We start from the raw sequence: 25009 nt of genomic DNA on the forward strand, positions 1-25009 counted from the left end.
TGGTGTCGCTAATAAATTATATTCTTTTTTTACAGGTTCAATATATTAAATATTCGGATTAGTAGTGAGTTTGTTAGTGACCGTAAATTACCGCCTCCTATCCGCTAAACCCGATCTTAGACCGGAAAGTGCAAACTGAGGTCCCGAAGCTGCAACCCACACTAATGTAAAGGAATCATATGACCCACGAGGAACCTGCCCTTACATTTTGGCGCCCAACGTGGGGCTTCGAAAAGACTTTAGTAAAGACTGTGTACGTAGTCTCCGGAGTGTAAAAGCCCCGACAACCTCTTTTCAAAATCACGAAAACGTGTTCGATTTTCGTTCGTGTTCGTTTCACCTCCATTTTGTGCAAGTCCAGTTTCGGAGTCGCCAGTGATCGCTCTTCCCGACCACTTCAATCGTGCTGCCGTTACAACGTTGCCAGTGATAACGAACTATAAGCATTTGAAACAGTGCTTCTCAGAGTAGCAACCGCTCAAAGCGCTTACTTTGAACGTGACAACGCCGCCGACATTCTGTCAAGTGTCACCGTAACGCCCTAACCTAACCGTTTGTTTACATTCTGCTTTTGTTGACAAGTTTTCTCACTTTGAATCCGTTCGATTTGGAAAATGAGTGAAAACGGTGATGAACCGCACCAGTTCGTGCAGCAGATTATCATGACGCCTGAGATTTTGCAGCAGTTAATATCAGGGATACAGTTAAACACAGGTAGTCCGCAGACTGCTGCTGCCCAAAGTTCACAAGGCAATTTTTCTGGATGCAAAAGTCGCTTCAATGGCAAAGCAGACAGCGATGTAAACGCGTTCATTGATGCGATCTGTGTATACAAGGATTGTTTAAACATCCCAGAAGTTCATGCACTCAAAGGACTTTCTATGTTTCATTGAAGCATGCCTATGGACAGTTTAAGCCACCTCATCAGATATATCAAGAGTTGTTTAGCTGTAAACAAGGTAATGAAAAAACTGACATCTTTATCAGCAAGGCCAGAGCATTATTGGCCCAACTGAAAGGTGAGTCCGCTGTTAGTGAGCATGTGCAGTTGGATATGGTATATGGTTTGTTAAATGTACATGTCCGAGATAAAGTTTTGAGAGATCAGGTTAGCTCATTTAAAGAACTAATTGAAGCAGCCCGCATTGCTGAACAAACCTTTACTAATAATGCTAAACCCAGTGTTACAGCACCTATTTCCAGCAAGACCCGTGTACAGTGTGCTTACTGTAAGCACCTTGGACATGATAAGGAGAGCTGTCGTAAATTAGCTCGCTCCAAACTGGAAAAGGCTCAAGAAGATTCACCATCTATCAGAAAACCTTCACCATCTGGTCCCACACCCCCTACTCTATACAATGGACAGACAATCAACACTCTGATTTGCTATGGATGTGGCAAACCTGGACACGTCAGGAGTAATTGCCCAAACTGCAACAACAACTCTAAAGGTAAACCAAACCATACTACAGGTATGTTAGCAAATCTAGGTAATCCTACTAGTCAGTGTGAGTATTTGAGTTTTTGAAGTCCAGTTGTCAACATTGAGCTAGGAAATGCCCAAATAGCAGCTTATCTGGATTCTGGAGCTCAACACAGCATTGCAGGGACTCAACTCAAGGAAATACTGTACCAAACATGTACTCCTCAAGAAGAGGCAGATTTAAAATTGACGTTAGCGGATGGACGAACCAGAAATGTTCAAGCCCATACCTTTACAGCCCAAACCAAATGGAAGAGCGTGCACACACCATCTCATTTTATGCAATACCTGAACATCAACAGAGTAAGACATTACTTGGTGCTGATTTTTTGCAGGCAGCCAACGTTGTCCTAGACCTACCAAATCAATCATGGTTTTATGGTGACTGTCCACACTTAAAATATCCATTTGTTCCTGACCACACAGAGAAAACCAACCTTTGTCTGGACCTGTCGATCCAGCACACAAGTGAAATCACTCTTCGATCTGATGAAGGAACACTTCTCTCAAATGAGGAAAGAAAAATCCTAAACGATCTACTTTACAGAAATGAGGACTTATTTGAAAACAATACTCAACCTACTCCTTTTGCAGAGCATGTTATTAACCTGAATGATGACTTACCAGTTGCTGTGCCACCTTATAGGTTATCTCCGCAGAAAAAGGATCAATTAAAAAATTGAACTCGACAAATTACTCAGCCAAGGGATTATAGAAGACTGTGAATCTCCTTACGCTTCACCAGTTGTTCTAGTTCCGAAGAAAGATGGTTCTACTAGGTTGACAGTTGACTACAGGAAGCTCAATGCCAAGACCAGACCAGACCGCTACCCATTGCCACGAGTAGACGATATTTTGCATCAGACGACGAGAACTCAATATATGACTACTCTCGATCTAAAGGCCGGTTACCACCAAGTCTCTGTACGACTTGCAGATCGCGACAAGACAGCATTCATATGTCCATTCGGGACATACCGCTACACAAGAATGCCTTTCGGTTTGCGAAATGCGCCGTCGACGTTCCAACGTTTGATGGACAGATTCCGCGCAGGATTGCCAGACTTGAGTATATTAGCATATTTAGATGACTTGATTATTTTATCTGACACATTTCAGTCTCATATCCACCATCTTCAACTAGTTTTCGATCGACTTCGACTTTTCAGATTGTGCCTAAACCGAAAGAAATGCCACTTTACCTGTCCACGCGTCGAGTACCTGGGACATGTCATTACGCCGTCCGGTGTTGCACCCAATCCAGATAAGGTCTCAGCGATCCTCCAAATGCCGCCACCCAGAAATGTGAAAGAACTGCTTTCATTTCTGCAGACCTGCTCTTGGTATAGGCGCTTTATTGAAAACTTCGCTGACGTAGCAAAGCCCTTGACAACCCTCACCAAGAAAAAGGCCACTTGGACTTGGACATTACCAGAAACTGAGGCGTTTAATAAATTAAAGACCTTACTGACAACGAGCCCCATCTTACGTCAAGCTGACCCCACGAAACCATACATTCTGAAGACAGACGCTTCCTCTTATGCTATTGGCGCATGTCTGTTGTAGGGGGAGGGTCCCGACGAAAGGCCCATTGAGTATGCCAGTCGCCTTTTGACAGCTGCAGAGCAGAATTATACAACAACTGAGCGCGAAGCTTTGGCTGTTGTCTGGTCAGTGACACATAAGTACCGAGGCTACCTTGAAGGCGCAGAAGTCCACGTGAAAACGGATCATCAGCCACTTACATGGTTAATGGGACTGAAGTCACCAACCGGACGCTTAGCAAGGTGGGCCTTGGCCCTCCAACCTTATGACTTACAGATCGAAACTGAAATTAAACATGTAATTGTAGATTTACCGACGAAGAAAAATTACCGCCTCCTGTCCGCTAAACCCGATCTTAGACCGGAAAGTGCAAACTGAGGTCCCGAAGCTGCAACCCACACTAATGTAAAGGAATCATATGACCCACGAGGAACCTGCCCTTACAAAGTTAATTTTTTAATTTTGGTCACAGCTATTTGAAAGCACTATAGATCCAGTGGCGTAGTAATTTTTTCAATAAAAAAATCGCTAATAAAAATTCTCCATTTTCTATCAAGAAAAAGTATCGTAATATGACCTGAAAACTGAAATAAATATTTAAAATTTTCTCCCGTAATAGACATTTCATTCCTAATTATTTCAAAAAAAAAAACATTGAAATCGGTTAATAACCGGTACCTAACCTAACCTAAAATTTTATAGGGGTGTTTCCATTCTAAATGGGTCACACTGTAGGTATTTTAAGATTTTTTAAAAACTAAGCAATTGAAATTGATATGTTGTCATAATGAGTAGATAATTTAGTTTTATATAATTTAATAATAAGGTTATTTGCTCCTTCGAAAAAGAGAGAGAGTTTCTTATGGTACTTTTCATTTATTTAAAAAAAATTTGTTTTGGTTAGTTATTTATTTTTCAGATACTCACATTTTTGAATTTGAGGTTGAGTTTTAATGAAACAGCTTAATCATATCAAACTAAATTATTTACTCATTATGATAACATGAATTTCAAATGCATATTTGAAAAAAACAAATACCTAAGTACACTAGGTATACATTTTTGACAAGTGTGGCACATCATTATTTTTGGTAGGTTGGTAGTTACTAAAAAAACGAAATCGAAAGTCCTGGTCCGTATTTTAAAATATTAAGTGGATGATGGTATCTAAAAAACGAAACGTTGTAGGAAAATACAAACACTATTTTCTTAAATAGCATAAATTAATGCCTCCAGAAGGTGCAATTGATTTTCCAAAATAATCAATAATAAAGTGGAAAAAAATAAAATAGAAATTTGATTAGTTGTTTTTGTTGGATATCCCCGTATGTAATGAAAATTGAAAAAAATAAATAAAATGCGCAACTTTGCCTCCATTAAACTAAAGCTCTATCAGCTATACTTTCTGAGATAGCAATGCTAATGCATCTAATTTGTAACACCCTGTATTTGTGCAGCTGCAATGTTTTTTTTAACAGTCCAATACTTAATGAAGTTCAATTTTTTGATATTTTGATGATTTGAGCTTACCATTTTCTATAAATATGGTATGTCTCAGATGGAAAGTAGTGCGTACATTCTGTAAAAATAGATTTCTAGTTTCTACTGTTCAATGTAAAAAATAATATAAAAGGTTTTAAGTGCATATTGTGCAGCCCGAACACCCTACTGTGATGTCACGCGGCTTATCACTTTGAGGAAACAAATTCAGCTGATTAAGCCATCTTGCATCTGTTGTTATGTCAACTAAATTTCGAATTTGTCACTTTGCTTTTGTTTTTATTTTGTTATGTCAAACAGATTCCCATGCAGCTAAAATAGTTATATTTTTAATTTTAATACAATATTTCAATAATAGTTGGAAATTATACACTAAAATCAAGTAAATGTACATTTTTTGTAGGACATAGAGCCTGCTGGCCCAGGTTACAATGCCAATTTCATACTTAACCTATGTATTTAACCCTGCTGATGAATCATTACTACACATTTTTCTCGTCTGGCATTTTTTAAGTATAGTTCAAGTAACAAACTAGGCCTAGCTTACAGAAATGTATCTGGTATATGCTGAATATTCAATATATTTTCATGTGAGAAAACATAAGTTTTATGAAGAAATTGACTTAAACAAGGCTCAAATTACCCACCAAGAAGTACTACATTAGAACAGTGCATAAAAGAGCAAGTTTTAATGTTAGTTAACTATTTTTACTGAAATTGACTGCAAAATGACTTGAAAAGCATTAACACAATAATCTCAAAAATAATCATCATTATTCACTTTAGTAAATTGCATTGTTGAACGTCAAATCTATATGTATTATATTTAGTGTTATCTAAAAGCATGTTTAAAGTAATAGTAATAATGAGGTAGTTTACAGTGAGTACAAATGATGAACTCAAGACACCGCTTGTATGAGACATCTTCTATCTTATGAGTACTATCATTATAAAGCAAACACCTTTGTGTAGTTCAAGTGTTTTTAAAACCAAGCAAATTCTTCTAAATTTTGAGATAATTTGATTATTCAAGCTTTTTCCTTTCTTTTATTAGCGTCCCAAATAAGGGAGTAATTTTGATTTGAATAAGCGTGTGTACCAAAAAAAGTGCAGAAAAAAATACTCACCTTTGACACCCTCTAGCGGCCGAACCGTACCACCAACCTATAAACTTTTATTCATCAATTGAAAGCTCATTTCATTAGCTTTCCATTGACATATAAAACTTTATACAAAGCGTCCCAAATAAGGGAGTTATTTTGATTTGAATAAGCGAGTGTACCAAAAAAAGTGCAGAAAGAAATAATCAACTTTGACGCCCCCTAGCGGCCGAACCGTAACCAAACCTATAAACTTTTATACATCAATGGAAAGCTCATTTTATTAGCTTTCCATTAAGGATAAGTTATAATAACATTAAGGTTGATTTGATTATTTTAATCAGAGTAAACTATTTGGGTAGCTACAAAAAGTATCTTGTAAAACTGTGACAGTCCAAATTTTCTTTGTTTATAATGTAACCCTGTATATTGTTGAATTTTTGAATTTACTCATTGATCGATTGATCAGGAAGACTTGTTAGATCTAAGGTGCACCGTTTTATAATCTTTGATTTTTATAAGCTATGTGATAATATCAGTTATAATTTAGGCTGGGCAATTCTTTTTAAAACAAAATTAGAAATGTTTTCTTGTTTTTTTGACTATGCAGGGTGGAGCATAAATTTGTGGCAGATAAAATATGGGTATTTTAAATAGTACTACATTTTTTAATACATTTTAAATTCTACACTTAATTCTTAAACTTTTACACTATACAGGGTGTCCCATAACTATATGACAATCTCTCGGGAGCATACAGGGGGGTCAATAAACATGGTCTTACAGGGTCTTATAAACATTTTTTCTAAAGTCACTCCTAAGGGAGATATCGAGCACCAAAGAACTGCCTGCCAGTTAACGTTTTTGGCCGTAACTTTTGAACCACTTTGTATATTGTAATAGTTTTTGGGTTTAATGTTTTATCGAAAGAGACCTTCTATTTGACATCAAATCAAAATGTTTCTTGATTTCGTTTTTTGTTAAAAATACACTTGGAATCGAAATTAATGCAGAACGAAACGAAAAAGTATGAAAGCTGATAGGGACAGTAGGGGTTAGCAGAGGTGAAAAATTAAATAATTAAATGCTTATTCAATTAACGAGTATTCTTCCATATCTTTCGTTATTCTACACATAAATTTTGAATACTAATTTACATAAAAAAACTAGTTTAACGAATATTTTTAATAATATTGTGGTTTAAGCAGTTCAATGAAAAATCGATTTATCTCGAAAACCGTTTATTTTATCGAAATAAAAGAAGAGTACAATTTTTCGATAAAAATGTCAAGAGTATTCATTAATGGCGTTTGCAGCTGAAAGTAATGACAGCTGTCAAAGTTTAAGCAAATTGTGTCTTAGGTACCAGTTAGTTCCTGTCTTTCTGCTAAGACGAAATACCTGGTTTTGATGTCAAATAGGGATGGTCTCTTTCGATAAAACATTAAACCCAAAACTCATTACAATATACAAAGTGGTTCAGAAGTTACGGTCAAAAACGTTAATTGGAAGGCAGCTCTTTGGGTCTCGATATCTCCCTTAGGAGTGACTTTAGGAAAAATGTTTATATGAACAAATCGTATTATTTTGACTTCCCCTTTATGCTCCCGAGAGATTGTCATATAGTTATGGGACACCCTGTATACAGGGTGTTACAAATTCGATGCATTAGCATTGCTATCTCAGAAACTATTGTTGATAGAGCTTTAGTTAAATGAAGACAACGTTGCGCATTTTATTGCTAACTAATTTCGTTAAAAAAAATTGAAAAATTTGAACCGGTTAAAACACGTTGACGTTTTTTATGTTCTTGTCGTAATATTATTTTTTTTTTTCAGATATTCTCCCGGTGAAGCGAGATGCATAAAAAGTCGTACAGGGGAACGCTGGAATTTTTATTTATTTTACTAATAAACTAAAGATTGGGGCGCGGGTTGTATAGTTATTTGCTATTTCGATTTGCTGTTATACCATAAGCAGCATTTTCCTGTCCACAATATTTGGCCGCATAATTTTTATTTAATGTTCGACTAAATGGGGATGTATTAAAAGAATTGTCATTCCTTTAAATGTCAATCTACGCATGGCAAACTGAGTAACCGTGCAGAAGTTGACATTGGAATTGAACCAGACCAGCAATCAGTCATTAATATCTATCAAACGTACAATTTATTTTCCAACTGATTAACATCCTACACCAAAATTAACTTTTTGTATCAGCCCAGTTCCGATTTATATCGAAGAATCAACCTTTTATCACGTGTGTTTTTTAAGAACGAGCCAGAATGGTTATGGTTAGAACTTTAAAAAAACCGCGTTTTTTAATGTGTATACAAACTTAGAACGTGTTTGAAACAATCTTTGAGAAATAAATATAAAATCAATCTTTTTCACATGACTTGAGTCATGATCAGATGATATTGGTTGGGACTTTAAAACTCAAATTTTTACGGAGTAAAGTAGTAGTCCATGTTACTCGCAGTGGAGGTGAAATCGTAAAAGTGGTGAAAAAACACGCAACCTTCTCCACAATGTATTTATTAGACCCTCAAAACTGAAGTGAAAGTCAAAACGCCTGACATGTTTCGAGCATATAGATGCTCATTTTCAGAGGCTGTACAAATCTTAATCTACTAAAGAGCTCACCGCATAAGTGGAAAACGTACCTTAAGTTTGGTAAATATTTTATTTTGTACCTTCCTTGCGATTAATCTCTTGATTAAAACTTTTTTTCTTTGCAACTACGCCTTTTTCTAAAATTTCAGTTTGATGTCATATATTTTACGACTGATTTTTTGAAATCTGTGATCGAGATGTTTCTTGTTCATTTTGTTTGTACAACATATCCCTTAAGCTACGTTTTCCTCCACGGTCGCCAGTCGTCAGCGACCGCGACTCGGTAGCGACGATTGATTCGTTCACGATTTTCGCTCCGGCTTCTGTTTTCCTCTAGATTTAATTCGCTGGCGAATTTTGCTTCGTGTGGTAATTCTCATCGGAGTTGAAACGTTAAACGGAGTTAAAATGAACCTGTCTAAAACAAGGTCTTTACTTTTATTCTTGGACAGTTATCAGGATGATGATATATTACTACTGTCCTTAGTGCATGATCGGGAAAGAAGAGAACAAGTTTTACCAATGTTTAAGAAGCGAAAAGAAGAAGGATTTCATTCTTTATTCTGGGATCATATAATTCTGGGTTATTACTGATCAGATGAACAAGCATCCTTTTCAATGGTAAATCCATCCATTTCTGGATAAAACTTCGCGGCGACTAACGACTGTACTGCTCTAGGGCGAGACAAGCGACTGGCGACGATTCGCTGGTAGCAGCGACCCACGAATTTGTAGGAAAACAGTTGTACTTAAATTACATTAATCCAGGTCTAGCGAATTGGTAGCAGCTACCGTGTCGCGGTCGCTGACGACTGGCGACCGTGGAGGAAAACGTAGCTTTAGAGGCACGAACAAAAATTGCTCTTTTTTACCCATGTTGCACGTAAAAAATAAAGTCATAATTTTCTTAATTAAACACGTTTATTGGACAAAATGCAACAAAATATAACTTATTTTTCTTTTTTGAACTTAATCTTACACTTAGTAAAATGGTGGGGGGGTGGTACAAATTTAATACAAACAAACAAACACAAACAAACAAAATTTATTCGTGCTTACACTGTGACGCGTTTTTAAAATGGTTCTAATTACCAGCTCTAAACTCGGGCGCCACCTACTGAGTAGTTACGTGCCAGTAGGAACACGATTGCCTTCGGGCGGCTTTTAAACAGTGGAGAACGAAGTTACTGGGTTTGTGAGCTCCGCAAGGATGAGTAAAACAAACTGGTAACAAAACAACTCTCTTTATTCGGGAAAGTTACCATACGGTGAAACTTAAAACAAACCTAAAACTCCGCACGGTGCAAGAAACTTAAAAACCCCTTAACCTTAACCTTAAACTCCCGGTCTTATCCTAGCGAGCGCATGCTTAACCTACGGTGCCTAAAACTAACGCGGCAATGTTCGGCGGCCGTCTCGCTTTGGTGAGAACTACCTTAAGAAAGAGCAGGACGAACGTCTGTACGACACTACGCCATACTCGGTTGTATTCGGTTGCACTTCAAAACACTCCGTACAATAATTAACACAGCTACTAAAAACACTACTACAATTCCACAATTACTTCGCTATTTAAACTTTACCGCGTTCCCAAATTCACTACTACACTACTCTCCTAACTACTACGCCGTCGTCAACGCCGCTTCTTTTATATTCGCAAACCACGTTCTAGAATGATCGCGAAACGCTTCGCGGGTTGCCTTGACCATTCAAGAATATTCCAGGTAGCGCTTCCTGACTGTGGCCTACTTTAATACGCGCCCGGCCAGATATTGCGGCGCATCGGTTTCATCCCGAAGCGAGCGCTCGTTAAGAAGTATCGAGCATAGTAGGCCCAGACCGTAACAATATTATAAATTAGATTAATATTTATATATGTGTTTATATAGTTTCAAACTTACATTCAAATTGGCTTCCACTTACAAAACTGAATTTTTCTTTATTTAAATCAGCTTCACTATTTGGCATAGAAACTGCAAAAATTCAAAATTAGGAACCTAACACAATTGTTTTGTTTTAAATATTACTATTTGCTTTTAACTTTAGCTGTTTTCCTTTTATTTATTCTTCAGCTGGACTGAAATAATTAGTTGGCTTGACCGGCCTATAACCTCTGCCACCTTCTTCTGATGAAGAGATGCTTGAACTAGCAATCTGTTTTGCTTCAGCTAGTGTGTCTAAAGAAAATAAACTGCTTGTAACTTAGATACAAACATGTTATATCATGGTCACCCACCAGAGACGAACACTGACCCATAAGATTGCCAAGTCAGCTAAACGGAAATCGTGTTCCAATTACAAAACCATAGCTATAGTAAAATTGTGCAATCAAGCTGTGTCAGCATAGGCTAATATTATAAATTAGAGGTGTAGTGTAAAAATCGCGTCTATTAATATTAAACTTTTGCATAAGTAGTTAATAGTACCATTATTTTATTATTCCAATATAATTAAGTGATTTCTTGAAATAAATAATTTTTTTTTTAAAAAAGTGCTTCATAATAAGAAGAACCCAACAACATTGATGTTGAAAAACGTATTCATACCACAAAAACATTCCACAATTACTGGATGTTCACTCCAGTTTTCTTGGGGAGGAAGACATTTTGTTATATATAACGCCGCAAATTTGTCTTTAGGCCATTTGCAATGTTTTTTGTCTTTTGACAGCCATGAACTTGGCACTTCAGAAACAACATCGTCTTTATTCACAAATTTTACCACTGCATAACTCATCTGAAATAATTCAACAGCCAAGTATACAGGGTGTCTAAAAAGTCTGGAATATTGCAAATATCTCGAAAACTGCTGATTTTATTTTTCTCAAAATTTGCGTCTTGTTAAAGTAAATAACAGCGCATGACGTGAGGGTGAAATGAGGTTCGCAAGTATACAGGGTCAGTCACAAAGTATACCAACTTTCTTAATTCAAACCTAATACAACGATATACGATTTTTTTTTTGTACCTACCTATAACAATGATAGGTGTAACAATGACAGCTAACGTCAATATAATGTTAAATTAATTGGCAAATTTTCCTATTACTTAAAATGGTGTTTTTGAGTGAGAAGGAAAAGACTGACATCTTAAGTATGGTGGGATATGGCGACCGTAAGAGAACGAAAATTTGCCAATTAATTTAACATTATATTGACGTTATTTGTCATTGTTACACCTATCATTGTTATAGGTAGGTACAAAAAAAAAATAAAAAAAAAAATATATAATTCCTATCCACAGCCTCAGTTTCATCATATGAATTAAAATAAATTTTTCCTGAACAATTTTTAAATCCTTTAATTAGTAAACTACAATTAACAGATAAAATACTATGTTACATGTAAAAGTTTCCTGTTCTAACGTAACAAATATTTACAGAATTTTTTAATTTCTAGTTGAAAAAACTTTTTTTTATTTTTTATCGTAATCAAAATCCAAAAATTAAAAAAAATGTTTTAGATCAAAAGTTTGTAAAGTTGCTTTCAATGGCTATTTATATTTACATCTACAGGGTGAACCAAAAACATATATTGTCACACCCGTGTTAGTAGTTACGGTGCACACCCAGTAACCAGCACAGTCAGCAAGGTTAGCGTAATGAGGTCGCTGACTAGTATAAAAGATGCACCGTAGCTCGGCTAAATCACCGAACTCTGGGGTCATCCCCAGAGGGAGGTCACGAGCGACAGTCCGAACTTTCTAGTGCCCGGACGGCTCGTTACCCTGTTGCAGTGCCTTAAGTAAATCCTTTGGGCGTGTCGGACATAGGGGCACCCTGCTCGTATCGAGCGGGTTCCGCTTGGCGGCACATCAGAAGGCCTTACGCACATACACCCACACCCACACAACCCCCTCTTGGACAGTGTTCACTGCCTAGCCTAATAAAGAAGACATACTTGAGCTACGATCTTGTTTCTCTTCCTACGCTACCCCCAAAACGTGACAATATAACAGTTGTTAACATATCAGAAAATTTAATCATTTGCATGTATCAGGGGCATCACTACCCATTTATCTAAGAATGGTAACATCATGTCTTTACAAATAATATCTTGAACAGTATGAGTTACGAAGTTTTCTTCTATCATACAAATTTGTATTCCAAGTTGCAATGAATTAACAGGTTCTTGAAAAAACGCATCAATACATTTAAGTGTCGTACCTTTAATAGTAATTTCATCATTTTCAACTATCTTATTAATTAGTAAATAGTCTCCATTTTTCAACAAACAAACATTATTTGGTAGTTTATTAGTAAAAGTAAATGTTTTGTATTGAAGTTGTTGATAAGCTCTTTTTGTAGAAAATTTGGGAAACCGAAACGTTGAAATTGAATACTTTCAATCTTTTTACAAGTTGCTGAAGGGGTTTTCCTGTATTAAGACAATTTTTTTTTTTATGTGAGACATAAATGCTTCACCTGGAAAAGCACTAAACGAGGGGTAGACCACTACCCAAAACTACGTACATCTATTGCGAAATCTTGCATTACAGGGCCAATTAGCAATTAGCAAAGTTGGAGTATTTTCTCTAGCTTTAAAATTTCAATTCAACAAATAATTAAACCAATCGAAAATGTGACACTTTGACATGAACAGTTTTCTTTAGTAACTCAATATTAATTATGTCCCATACTTACCGGTTTTCTAGGTAAATTAATACTGATAAATAAAAATAATATGCCTTTTATTCAACAAAGCATCTTAAATTAAGTAACATACTTATCAATTAAAAAATAAAACATAAACACAGCACAGTGATAATTCATTTAAAGTTAAAAATGAACATATAAACCCTAGAAAGATTTTAGGAATTTTATTGGAGGGATTTTAAGACCCTTATTGAATGTTGTTTTTATCGTTACGGTTGCGCAATTATCCAGTGCTTCTTCCCCAACATTAATTTAGTGCCGTTATTATGAGTATGCGCAGAAATAAAATTATTTGCTATTTATTAACGACAACCCATTCCCTAATTTACTGATGAACATCATAAAGCGTTAACAATCTAAAAAGAACGTATTTTATTATTGCGCGTGCTCAGAACAGGGATAACTTTAAAATCAACAATAAGTAAAGGACCCAAAATTTTTCTAATTAAAAGTGATACATTATTTAAATAATGATTTAATGTTTTGATTTATTTATTTGCAAAGCATCATTTCTATATATATGAAAAGGATATGTCCCTCTAAGTGTTAAAGGCCCATAAAATATGTATTTATTATCTACATCCTGAATATCTTCACATGTGGGCAAGATATATTTATCTAGTTCAGCTTTTAAAAACTTCTCCTTTCCTAATTACTCGGCCAATATACCAGCCTACATCATAGAATACTCCATAATAATTTTCTTCCTCTATTAGAATATTATCTTTCTTTTCACTACCATCTGAATTTTCGATGTTTTCATCCAGGCTTTCAAATTCTGATTCACTTGCACTCGAATTTGCACTAGAATTGCTTGACTCGCTGTCACTACATGCTATTTTTTTTGTTTTGTGAACCGTGGTTGGCTTCATTCGAGCCTTCATTTTAAGGCTATTTTTCTGTTTAATGAACTCTCTCTTTGTAGTTGTTTGCCTTTTGTTATTTATTATCACGCTCTTTCCCGAGCTCATTCCCTTTACCCGTAAAAGTCGGTCACTTGAAAGGCGGCCAGCCTTTTCACTAAATAGCCAGCACAATGTTGATGATGATTTTTTGACAACCATAGTCTTTGTGTTATTGAGGCGAATTTTCAGGAATATTATATTGTAAGTCGACGACTTAAGGTCATTTTTATAATCCCTAATGTTCAATACTTCAACGTCGGTCATATTGTTGAGATCATTTTCAATATCACTTGGGCATTGACTTTCGGTATCTGGTTCATTTATTATATTTGAGGAAGCATTTCTACGAGAATCTTCCAAATGGGTTTCGCCGACGGTTTCGCAGTCATCTGCTTCCAAATCTTCGCTTTCCTCTTCATAATGTGCATTTGATACTCCCGAAGTAACCCCAATCGGGCCTTCTTCTAATACGGCATCCATTTGCGCATTACTCAAAATCATACCCAACTCACAGCAATCCTTAATAACATAATCTTTTGCTGTAGCTAAGATTTTAACACATTCTTCTGGCATGAGAAGATTGCTTGGGACAGTGCTATTACTCCCACGTTTATTATTTTCTCTAGGGAAAATAAATTCTTCACCTAAAATATGAAATTGATTAAATAAAATTACAAATAAAGCTATGGGTTTTACTAAAAATGGTTTATACAGCCTTTAACGTAGTAGCAACTTACCAGTATCACTGACAATATCATTTATAGCTTGGATTTTAGTTAACCTTGTTAACAAATCAAATGTGTCGAAGTTTACAACTGTCGAGTAGGTTGTTGTCATGGACCTAGTTTGCCTAAACATTTTTTCGCAAGGCTGACTGCTTTATAACCATGGAATAAATAACTCTGGAGTCTCTTTTTCCCGGCATTTTTCCATTAACAATACCAAAGCATGAGCATTAATTTCCACAGACATATGCATTTAATGTTATAAAATTCTTCATTAGAGAATATCCATTTTGTTTTAACCAATATCTCCAATATCGAAGAAACAACACAGCATACCATATTAAATACATGCGTCGTTCGGCGGACAGAGACTTTTCTAGATAAGCGTCTAGTATATAACGAGTAATTATAAGTAATTGTTTAGTAGCATATGAATTCTTGATTTGATCTAATAATTTTGTAACAATAGGGGACGAAATTTTGTCGACGGCTTCAAAATTTATCTTCAGCACCTGAAATTAAATTGTTAAATTTAAAGTACCGTTTTAAAATTACCTATTTTCGACGAAACTTACTGTTCAAAAACGAAATACATAGTAGATGCTGATCTTTTGGAATCTGTTCTATAAGACTTTTCAGATGTTCTAAATCTACGGTGTATTTTCCCATATGCATTTTTATTTTACTGTTCAATAGCCGTGTTTTCAGCTTGGTCCCAATATGAATCACATCTTGAACAACCACTACATCACTTACATCTTCACTTGAAAACTTATTATCGCTTCCGAAAATTGTCAGACAAAAAGCAGGTGCTCTATCCACTAATGGTTGCGCCATAAAGAAATAATCATTCATAGATAATTTATTTTCAGCAAAGGCATTACGTATGTCCTGCAAGGAGTTGACTTGAAATTTACCATGGATAGGAAATCCATTTTCTTGGGAAATTGGTATAACAAAGCCTATCATTTTATTCGTTTTACTGTCATATTTGATTCTTTTCAAAATGGCTGTCTGATCCTCCGAAACAAACACTCGCAGCGGGTACTTTCGCTTATCTAAATATTCCCTTAGTGCATTCATTTGGATTTCTCCTTCAAGAATTCTGGAACTGTCTAGTAGAGTTCTTTTCAATGTTGATATTGACGGTAAGCTATTTGAAAAATTTGAGTATAGAGTTTCATACATCAGACGTCCTCCTATGAGATATAAGTACAGACAAAATAACTTTAATGATGTTTTAAATCTATTTCACGAATTTCCACAACTTTTGGAATTTTTTAGGGCTGTAGTCTTCAGTATATCTAAGAACTTAAAGCAATTTAAATTGGACTCTCTTTTTTCGGTAGTTTGGTCAAACGATGTTAAGGTATTAAAAGCATGTTTTTCAAATTCCATTTGCAGGTTCGATTGATTTTTTGTATAACGTTCAATCACTTCAACGATTTCAAAGAAGTCGGTTATTTTTTTTTGGCTCAGATGAGATTTTTGATTTTGCTGAGATAGTTATTTATTTGACGACGTCTCATTTGTGAAATATGAGGAGTTTCACCGAAAACAGCAGAACTACGACCCCTTTCTTTTTCTACATTTCTCTTAATAGTTCTGCTGCATAAAAAATCCTTTTTAGTTTCGGTTTCTGCATGGTTTACATTTTCGGGCAGTAGCGATTCTATTTGTTCTGGGATTGGTTGACTAATCGTAAGCTCTTCGGTAAGCTCCGAGGAAAGCTCACCATCTGAGAGAACTATATACGATACACACTCAGGTGCGCCTTCTTCAGAATGCTCTGCAGTGCTATTTTCTGGAACTGGTGATAAGTTCTCCGTCTGACTTATTAAAACTGAGGTCGAGGGTGTGGTAAACGGTATTACTTTAACAAATGATAATAAATTATTATTGCCCGATGAATTAGGTTTGGTGGTGATTTCGGTGGTCGTGGATAACTTTCTCTTAGGCGGTAAATCTTTAAAATGGGTTTTAAAATGTTTATTGAAATTTGATAAAACCCACTTCTTTTTATTGTCATTAATCTGAGCAAAGGCTTTTGAAACAAAACCACATTTTATACTGACAAATGTATTTTCAACAGTAATCTCTAATGTGGATAATTTATTGAGCAATGGGATTTTTCATCTGGCATATTTTGACAGAAAGAAGCCTTGAACGTAATTTGTGACAACTTTCTTTACATGATCAATTTCACTTTGACTGTTGATTAGAATCGCACTCGTTTTCGACGGTGTTGGTTTTTATATGTTATCAAAGTGCTTTTCACTCATAGGTTCAGTCAAAATATCAGTTTGAGATTTAAGATTAGTTGAGGTCTCCGTTATGGCATGGCACAGCCTAATTTTTTTTACCGAGATTTGTTCTTGTGGCTCATTTACTCTTGCATTTACTTTATTGCGATTTCTCCTAAAATAATTTTTTCTTTTAATTTCTTCCTGGTTTCCGTTTATTTTCTTTAATTCCGCTTTTTCTGCTTTCAAAAAAGAATCACATTCTAATATAAATTGCTTTAGTAGAACTTTATGTCCCTCTAATATTTTAAATTTTGATGGAATAGAACAATATATTCCAAAAAAATCGCTTTTTTTTTAGTTGGTATTGTCAATCAAATCATCGCGGGCAAACTTCTCTAAATACTGAATGTGTTCATCATTCAAGTTAGCTATGGAAATTATATTGTCAAATCCACATATTACAAGCAGGTTTTTTAATACTTTGGAAGTTTCAACTGCTTTAATCCAATCGTATTTATAATATCGGCTATACAGGCTTCGCTTGATTGATCTTCACCTCTATCTTCACTGACTTCACTGCCATTCGAGTCCACTTCAAACTCCGACTGCTTCTCCATTTTTGCTAAAATATTGTCCTTGTACTATTAATCAATGATTGATTTAATCATAAAAGTGTAGATATTGTGAACTCTGATTAACCAGTAAAAACTTTTAACACCTTGTACAAGTTATATAATAACCATGATTTCGCACTATTTTGAAATTTCGTAAAAACCTTTATTACCGCACTAGTGCGTTAATATTAACACACTACTATTTAATTATTGAAATGATTGACAAAAGCAATTTATTAACAATCGTGCTCTCGATTGTACTTAAGTATGTTGCCAAAGTAATCCAAATTTTTTTTGGCCTTATAATGTATATTCAGTATTCAATATTTAAAATAATTATTTTTACTTAAATAGTGATTAAAATAATAATCGTTATAGTTGTAGATAAGATGTTGTACGCAACACGTAAGATATATAATTTCCGCACTATGTTATATGTTTTCACATGCATGCGGTAATAATATTCATATCCTACTTGTTACGTAAATAACTAAGTATTATATTGTCACGTTTAATTTATGAGCCCTTCTGGGTTCACCAATTAAACTGACTCACGACGTTAAACGTCGCGCCGGGATCTCAGTTTTAGGGATGGAATCAAACACTGAGTTTTTCTCATATAACACTTAAATCTATTAAATATGGTATACACAAACGTGTCTGCACAATACGGTTATAAACACTAAAAGTTGACAATTCTACAATTGTACTTACATAGTCACAAGCTAAGGACTTAGCATTTCCTGGTGGCTGGCTTGGTCACTTCGCGTTTGAACAACTTTGGAGAACGGACTAATTAACTTGATCTTTTCCCGAGGAGAGTCGACATTTCGACTTATCGGGTCAGCTGGTCGCACTACCGTTGATCGGTTCACACTTGTCCTATACTGCTAAAATCGGCATATTTTATACCCGATTGATCGGCTGACGCAGTTTGTTATTGTCGCTTGTTTTTCACATTTCTGTAAAGCAGGTGGTGGTGACTCATCACCGATACGGTGCACTCGGTGCATGACACATTCGGTGCATCGTGATGCGACCTTGCCTCGTGCGCTTAATATTTCGCAATCCTCGAATACTCTTATGTTTTTTAAGTTAATCAGTCCAACTTTCCAATTAACGGATTTTCCATTCGTGACATATGCCTCCGCCCCAGAAAAACTGGTCCCCAGTTTTATATGAACAATAATAAAAACTTTAAACAATAGAAAAAACATATCGTTAACATAAATTTAAAAGAAAGAAGTAGTAGTCCATATTCTTTCAGTGGAGTCGCAAGAGTACGAAAGGAAGGAAATGACAAACAGTCTTCTCCACAATACTTTATTATGACCTTAGATGGTAAGGTCTGCTCAACAAGTTTCGGTCACATAAATGACCATCTTCAGGAGCTACAAGAATAACCTACTTTACATGGTGTACCAGAAGTTTAATGTTAAAAAAACGAGATGTTAAAAAACGAGAAAACGTACCCTAAATCGATCGATCAATGTGACTACGGTCTTTTTACAAGAGGAGAGACAGAGAGACCCATGTTATAACGAATTAGTGACTATAACATGGTTAAGCAGGTGAACAATGCTGTAAAATTTAACACATGTAACAATTGATTAAAGGGATTATAGGGAAATTTAATAGTTACCTCATTATGGAGAAAAAACTAACTGTAGCACATTAAATTAAAATTAAAACTTAAACTAGACCCATTTAAGGCTGGGTGAGACCCTAGGGGGAAAAAAAGATCTTAAAACTCGTGCACCATCCACTGAAGAGGCGATCAAACAGGAAACAAAATGGAGGTGTAAAAATTTTTAAAAAATTTCACATTGATAAGCCGTTAATTTGAAGGCAGAGGGGGAACCGTTAAGAGGGGGTTACAATAAAATAAAATAAAATCAATAATTTAGCTGACAACAGGTGGATAGTTCTGCAACCCACAAAACAAGTGAAGATCAACAATAGAAAGGTTAAAACCCGCAACCATTCATACCGCAGGTGGTGGAGTTGAAAGTAAACAATGCACCAAACCAGCAAACAGGTGGACAACGTATTAAGCCAGATGAGGGTGGCTAATAGGGGTTCAAAAATGGTGGCAAAACTGGAAGAAATGCCGACACCGACACACGCCACGGTGAGGGAGGGGAAAGTGAAAGAGGAGGTGTTAGGGTTGTGTAAAAGGGGTATGTGAAGCATTAAAAGGTTAAGGACCTAAAAAAGGAGGTTGATGTATGGTTAAGCTGGTCATTCAGGCAGGTGCACCCACCATCATCAGAAGCCTTGTTAATCTCAAGCACCTCAAGGTGGTTAAGTAGGCTGCCCTTACCACAGACATGCAGAATCTTGAAACCCTGTTCGGTGTTGAAGGTATGATTATTCTGACGAAGATGTCGAGAGAAATTAGATTTCATGTAAGAAGTATTTAGGTTAGGGTTGTTGGTGAACTTCAAGTACTCCCGAGTGTGTTCATGAATGCGAGTGGAGAACTTCCTGCCCGTCTGACCAACATAGAGAGCATTACATCCTGGGGTACAACAGGACAGTTGGTAAACGCCTGATTTATGGAGTTGGGGAGTAGGGTCTTTGGAATGGGAAAGGAATTGTCTAGAGGTGTTGGAGACTTTGAAGCAAATATTTATGTTATTTAACCTGAAAATGTTTTTAACCTGAAGTGACAGTGGGCCCAGAAAAGGGATGGAAAAGAATTTGGGGTTTTCAGGTTTGTCTGAATGTATTAAGTTCTTATTGACAAATTTTTTAAAATGGTTAAAATAAATTTTATTAACTAATGTGTTTGGAAAATTATTATTGGTTGCTACTGTTCTGATCCAGGAAAGTTCTAAGTTAAAGTTTGTTTCAGACATTGGTATGTTAAATAGACGGTTAAAGAAACAGTTTAATGACGCAACCTTTTGATTAATTGGATGATTGGATTGGAAGGGGATAATGCAGTCAGTGCCTGTGGGTTTGTGATAGATGGAAAACTCAATGTGGTTACAAGACCTGTAAAGCAAAATATCAAGGAAAGGTAGTTTATGGGATGACTCTAGTTCCATGGTGAATGAGATTGAATGGTGTAAATCATTAAGAAACAAGAATAATTGTTGAAGGTCATCAAGAGACCCATCAAAAATACAGAAAATGTCATCCACATATCTTTTGAAGAAGAGTATTTTATTGAAGGAGTGGTAGGATTCTAGGGAATGTTCAATGTTGGACATAAAAATCTCTGCTAGCAGAGGGGAAAGGCATGAACCCATAGCCAGGCCTCCGGACTGTGAATAGTGTTGTTGAACTGGAAAAAGTTTTGGTCCAGTACCAGAGCCACCAGGGTTAATAAGTCTTCCACCTGGAAAGGGTCAAGACCTTCTGAAGAGGACAACAAATCCTGGACCAAGTTTAAACAATCAGGTGGTGGGATGCTGGGAAAGAGGTTGGAAACATCGAAGGAGACCATGATTGCTGTGTCTGGGATGATTAAGTCTTTGAGTTGGGAGCAAAGTTCAAATGAATTTTTTATGGAATATTTACTTTTAAATCCGGTGGTTTTAAGGATAATATCATTTAACCAGGCAGAAAGATGGTGGCAGGGAGAACCGCAAAAGGAAACCACTGGTCTGATGGGGATATTGGGTTTGTGGATTTTGGGAAGGCCATAGAGTTTGGGAACGGAAGGGTTGATACGTATGATTTTGTATTTATTAAATCCCAATGGTGTTAAAGTAGTCTGGACTCTATTAATAAATGACTTAAATTTCACCAGGAATTTGTCCAGAGGGGAGGAGTTTAAAATTTCAAAAGAGTCCGAATTCAGAAAATCCAGGACCTTGTCCATATACTGAGTTCTGTCAAGAACCACTACGCAATTGCCTTTGTCAGCTTTTGTTACTATCAAATCGTTGTCTTTGACTTTTTTCTTAAGTAAGGACAAGTTCTTGTTTTCTGTCTTGCTTACTGCAGGAACCACTGAAGAGAGACCTCCTGCGTGAAACCTGTTAAGATGGACAGCGCAAGCAGATCGAACTGCACCTTGTGAAGCTTCAGGGAGACTTCTAGAGATTACGTTCTCCAAATGGGCAGAGAAAACTTGTAAATCATTTACTCTAGGTGAAAAAGTGAAATTGTATTTAAGTCCTAAATTTAAAATACTTAAATCGTTTTGGGATAGGGCACAGTTTGACAGGTTTAGAGTTCGAGGGTGGAAAGAAAAATCTGAGCTATGAATGGGTTTAACACCAAAATCACCAATAAAGATGTTATTAACAAAAGTGGCTCCATCTGTCGGACTATGTGGGGAGTTATTGGAGGCTAGATGTGGGGTAGAGGACGGTGTAAGGGTTACGTTGGGAGTTATGTTGGAAGTGGCTTGATTGACGTAGTTAAGAGTCGGCACTGTTAAGGGGTTCAATCTTGATAGTTTACGTTGTAAAACCTCAAATTTGTTACTACCCATGTCACACACAAATTGCAATAAGGAATGGTGCAGTGAATCAAATTCAACAGGGTGCAGAACACTGGTTAGTTTGAAAAATAAACACTTAAGTTTAAGGTCAGTATTACTAAGTCTAAAATATAACCTCTTGACCTCATCCTTAATCCAGACCCGTGTGGCCAGCTGGATCGCCCTCTTAGATGATGTAAACTTGGAGTTGCAGCGTAGGGAGACATAATTCGGTTTTAGATTCCTCCTCAGGCATTCGCCATTGAACCAGATGTCAAGTTGAGTAAGCTTCCTCGCCAGTAGATTCTTCTTGAATTCACGGACTAAAATTGCTCGACCAGCAGTTTTCAGAAAGAAGTAGTAGTCCATATTCTTTCAGTGGAGTCGCAAGAGTACGAAAGGAAGGAAATGACAAACAGTCTTCTCCACAATACTTTATTATGACCTTAGATGGTAAGGTCTGCTCAACAAGTTTCGGTCACATAAATGACCATCTTCAGGAGCTACAAGAATAACCTACTTTACATGGTGTACCATAAGTTTAATGTTAAAAAAACGAGATGTTAAAAAACGAGAAAACGTACCCTAAATCGATCGATCAATGTGACTACTGTCTTTTTACAAGGGGAGAGACAGAGAGACCCATGTTATAACGAATTAGTGACTATAACATAGTTAAGTAGGTGAACAATGCTGTAAAATTTAACACATGTAACAATTGATTAAAGGGATTATAGGGAAATTTAATAGTTACCTCATTATGGAGAAAAAACTAACTGTAGCACATTAAATTAAAATTAAAACTTAAACTAGACCCATTTAGGGCTGGGTGAGACCCTAGGGGGAAAAAAAGATCTTAAAACTCGTGCACCATCCACTGAAGAGGCGATCAAACAGGAAACAAAATGGAGGTGTAAAAATTTTTAAAAAATTTCACATTGATAAGCCGTTAATTTGAAGGCAGAGGGGGAACCGTTAAGAGGGGGTTACAATAAAATAAAATAAAATCAATAATTTAGCTGACAACAGGTGGATAGTTCTGCAACCCACAAAACAAGTGAAGATCAACAATAGAAAGGTTAAAACCCGCAACCATCCATACCGCAGGTGGTGGAGTTGAACCCTAACCTAAATACTTCTTACATGAAATCTAATTTCTCTCGACATCTTCGTCAGAATAATCATACCTTCAACACCGAACAGGGTTTCAAGATTCTGCATGTCTGTGGTAAGGGCAGCCTACTTAACCACCTTGAGGTGCTTGAGATTAACAAGGCTTCTGATGATGGTGGGTGCACCTGCCTGAATGACCAGCTTAACCATACATCAACCTCCTTTTTTAGGTCCTTAACCTTTTAATGCTTCACATACCCCTTTTACACAACCCTAACACCTCCTCTTTCACTTTCCCCTCCCTCACCGTGGCGTGTGTCGGTGTCGGCATTTCTTCCAGTTTTGCCACCATTTTTGAACCCCTATTAGCCACCCTCATCTGGCTTAATACGTTGTCCACCTGTTTGCTGGTTTGGTGCATTGTTTACTTTCAACTCCACCACCTGCGGTATGAATGGTTGCGGGTTTTAACCTTTCTATTGTTGATCTTCACTTGTTTTGTGGGTTGCAGAACTATCCACCTGTTGTCAGCTAAATTATTGATTTTATTTTATTTTATTGTAACCCCCTCTTAACGGTTCCCCCTCTGCCTTCAAATTAACGGCTTATCAATGTGAAATTTTTTAAAAATTTTTACACCTCCATTTTGTTTCCTGTTTGATCGCCTCTTCAGTGGATGGTGCACGAGTTTTAAGATCTTTTTTTCCCCCTAGGGTCTCACCCAGCCTTAAATGGGTCTAGTTTAAGTTTTAATTTTAATTTAATGTGCTACAGTTAGTTTTTTCTCCATAATGAGGTAACTATTAAATTTCCCTATAATCCCTTTAATCAATTGTTACATGTGTTAAATTTTACAGCATTGTTCACCTACTTAACTATGTTATAGTCACTAATTCGTTATAACATGGGTCTCTCTGTCTCTCCCCTTGTAAAAAGACAGTAGTCACATTGATCGATCGATTTAGGGTACGTTTTCTCGTTTTTCAACATCTCGTTTTTTTAACATTAAACTTATGGTACACCATGTAAAGTAGGTTATTCTTGTAGCTCCTGAAGATGGTCATTTATGTGACCGAAACTTGTTGAGCAGACCTTACCATCTAAGGTCATAATAAAGTATTGTGGAGAAGACTGTTTGTCATTTCCTTCCTTTCATAAATTTAAAAATTACATGTGTACATACCAAGGTATTATGATTAATGGTTAGTAAGTTTACATATGCGAGTATTTCATAGTACTCAGTTAAGTTTACAATCATTTCTTAATAATAAGTTAGTACTTATTCTAACAAGAAACCTAATAAAATCTTTCCTCTCCTGAAATTATACATAAACAATATCATGCACTTTTAATCTATTCGGTTCCGGCAATGGCAGAACAAAAAAAAATATTGCAACACTGAGAAAAGTTCAATAGAGGCTTAGTCCTATGAGCCAAACTTCGCATCTCACATCACTGAACACCATTGTGATCACTGTTCCATAAATGTGTGTGGTGTGGGTCGATTATTGAATCGATGATTCGGCTAGCTTGGACCTCCGTATCAACGTACAGGCCCATCGGGAGTTCCAACAAAAATAATGGCTCATCATAGTTCGCCTCTTTCTTACATAGCCCTCAGTGTTACATGAAATATAAGACAAAAGGTTAGTGTGTGCTACTTAAGGCTTAATATACAATATTATGTCTTATAACAAAATTAATTTTAGCATCATTTGTAACCGTTATTTATTTGTTAGTATGTACGATCCATTTTCCATTAAAAAATAAAAAATGGAACGTGTGAAATTCATTTTCCAAATGCTGTAAAGCAAGGAATCCCGTGTATGCACCGCGTGATCAAAATTAGTCATGTAAACAACGTCGAACTTTTATGTTAGTAGCTCGTCATCAACCAACAAGATTGTCGGAGCGTCGTGTCAGGAATATTCGCCTCTTCAGCGAAACATTTTTTATCACACCTTATTAGTTCATGGCGCTAAAAAATAATTGGATTAATTTCATGACTTGATTATACTCGCTATTTGGGGATAATATGACATCATACATTCCATTTTTTTTTATTATCATT

The 25009-nt window shown here is 36.1% G+C and overlaps 1 protein-coding gene and 4 long non-coding RNA genes across 6 annotated transcripts in view; 4 read left to right on the plus strand and 1 right to left on the minus strand.

The window, feature by feature from the left end:
• Positions 1-12146, plus strand: part of LOC145736622 (uncharacterized) — a 30950-nt gene extending 18804 nt beyond the window's left edge. Inside the window, exon 2 of the long non-coding RNA XR_014180056.1 lies at positions 11922-12146. This is a non-coding gene — a long non-coding RNA (uncharacterized LOC145736622). The remainder of the gene's footprint in view (positions 1-11921) is intronic.
• LOC145736706 (uncharacterized) lies at positions 20-3375 on the plus strand. The gene is made up of 4 exons (XM_081991122.1): positions 20-1472; positions 1536-1786; positions 3050-3270; positions 3336-3375. Exons 1-4 carry the CDS (start codon positions 1055-1057, stop codon positions 3373-3375), a joined length of 930 nt encoding a protein of 309 aa, XP_081847248.1. The 5' UTR covers positions 20-1054.
• An 8542-nt stretch (positions 12147-20688) lies between the features above and the next one.
• Positions 20689-22166, plus strand: LOC145736251 (uncharacterized). Its single transcript, XR_014179856.1, has 2 exons — positions 20689-21933; positions 21986-22166. It is a non-coding gene; the product is annotated as an uncharacterized LOC145736251 (long non-coding RNA).
• Positions 22167-22246: 80 nt separating this feature from the next.
• On the minus strand, positions 22247-22905 carry LOC145736249 (uncharacterized). Of its 2 annotated transcripts, XR_014179854.1 has the most exons (3): positions 22580-22897; positions 22410-22518; positions 22247-22328 (listed from the first exon to the last, which is right to left on the minus strand). It is a non-coding gene; the product is annotated as an uncharacterized LOC145736249 (long non-coding RNA). The 2 variants fall into 2 exon arrangements; XR_014179853.1 differs by having other exon boundaries at positions 22410-22905.
• A 773-nt stretch (positions 22906-23678) lies between these two features.
• LOC145736250 (uncharacterized) lies at positions 23679-24067 on the plus strand. Its single transcript, XR_014179855.1, has 2 exons — positions 23679-23904; positions 23986-24067. It is a non-coding gene; the product is annotated as an uncharacterized LOC145736250 (long non-coding RNA).
• The last annotated feature ends 942 nt before the right edge of the window (positions 24068-25009 follow it).

The sequence above is a fragment of the Ips typographus genome, linkage group LG12 (assembly GCF_016097725.1).
Source record: "Ips typographus isolate SLU linkage group LG12, UJ_Ityp_2.0, whole genome shotgun sequence".
In the NCBI taxonomy this organism is placed as follows: domain Eukaryota; kingdom Metazoa; phylum Arthropoda; class Insecta; order Coleoptera; family Curculionidae; genus Ips; species Ips typographus.

Bases quoted from the DNA above. Each gene is read 5' to 3' on its own strand.
- LOC145736706 (XM_081991122.1), top strand. From the start codon at position 1,055: ATGGTATATGGTTTGTTAAATGTACATGTCCGAGATAAAGTTTTGAGA. The intron at 1,473-1,535 runs GTATGTTAGCAA...TTTGAAGTCCAG, and splicing joins TAAACCAAACCATACTACAG to TTGTCAACATTGAGCTAGGA. The intron at 3,271-3,335 runs GTGGGCCTTGGC...ATGTAATTGTAG, and splicing joins CCAACCGGACGCTTAGCAAG to ATTTACCGACGAAGAAAAAT.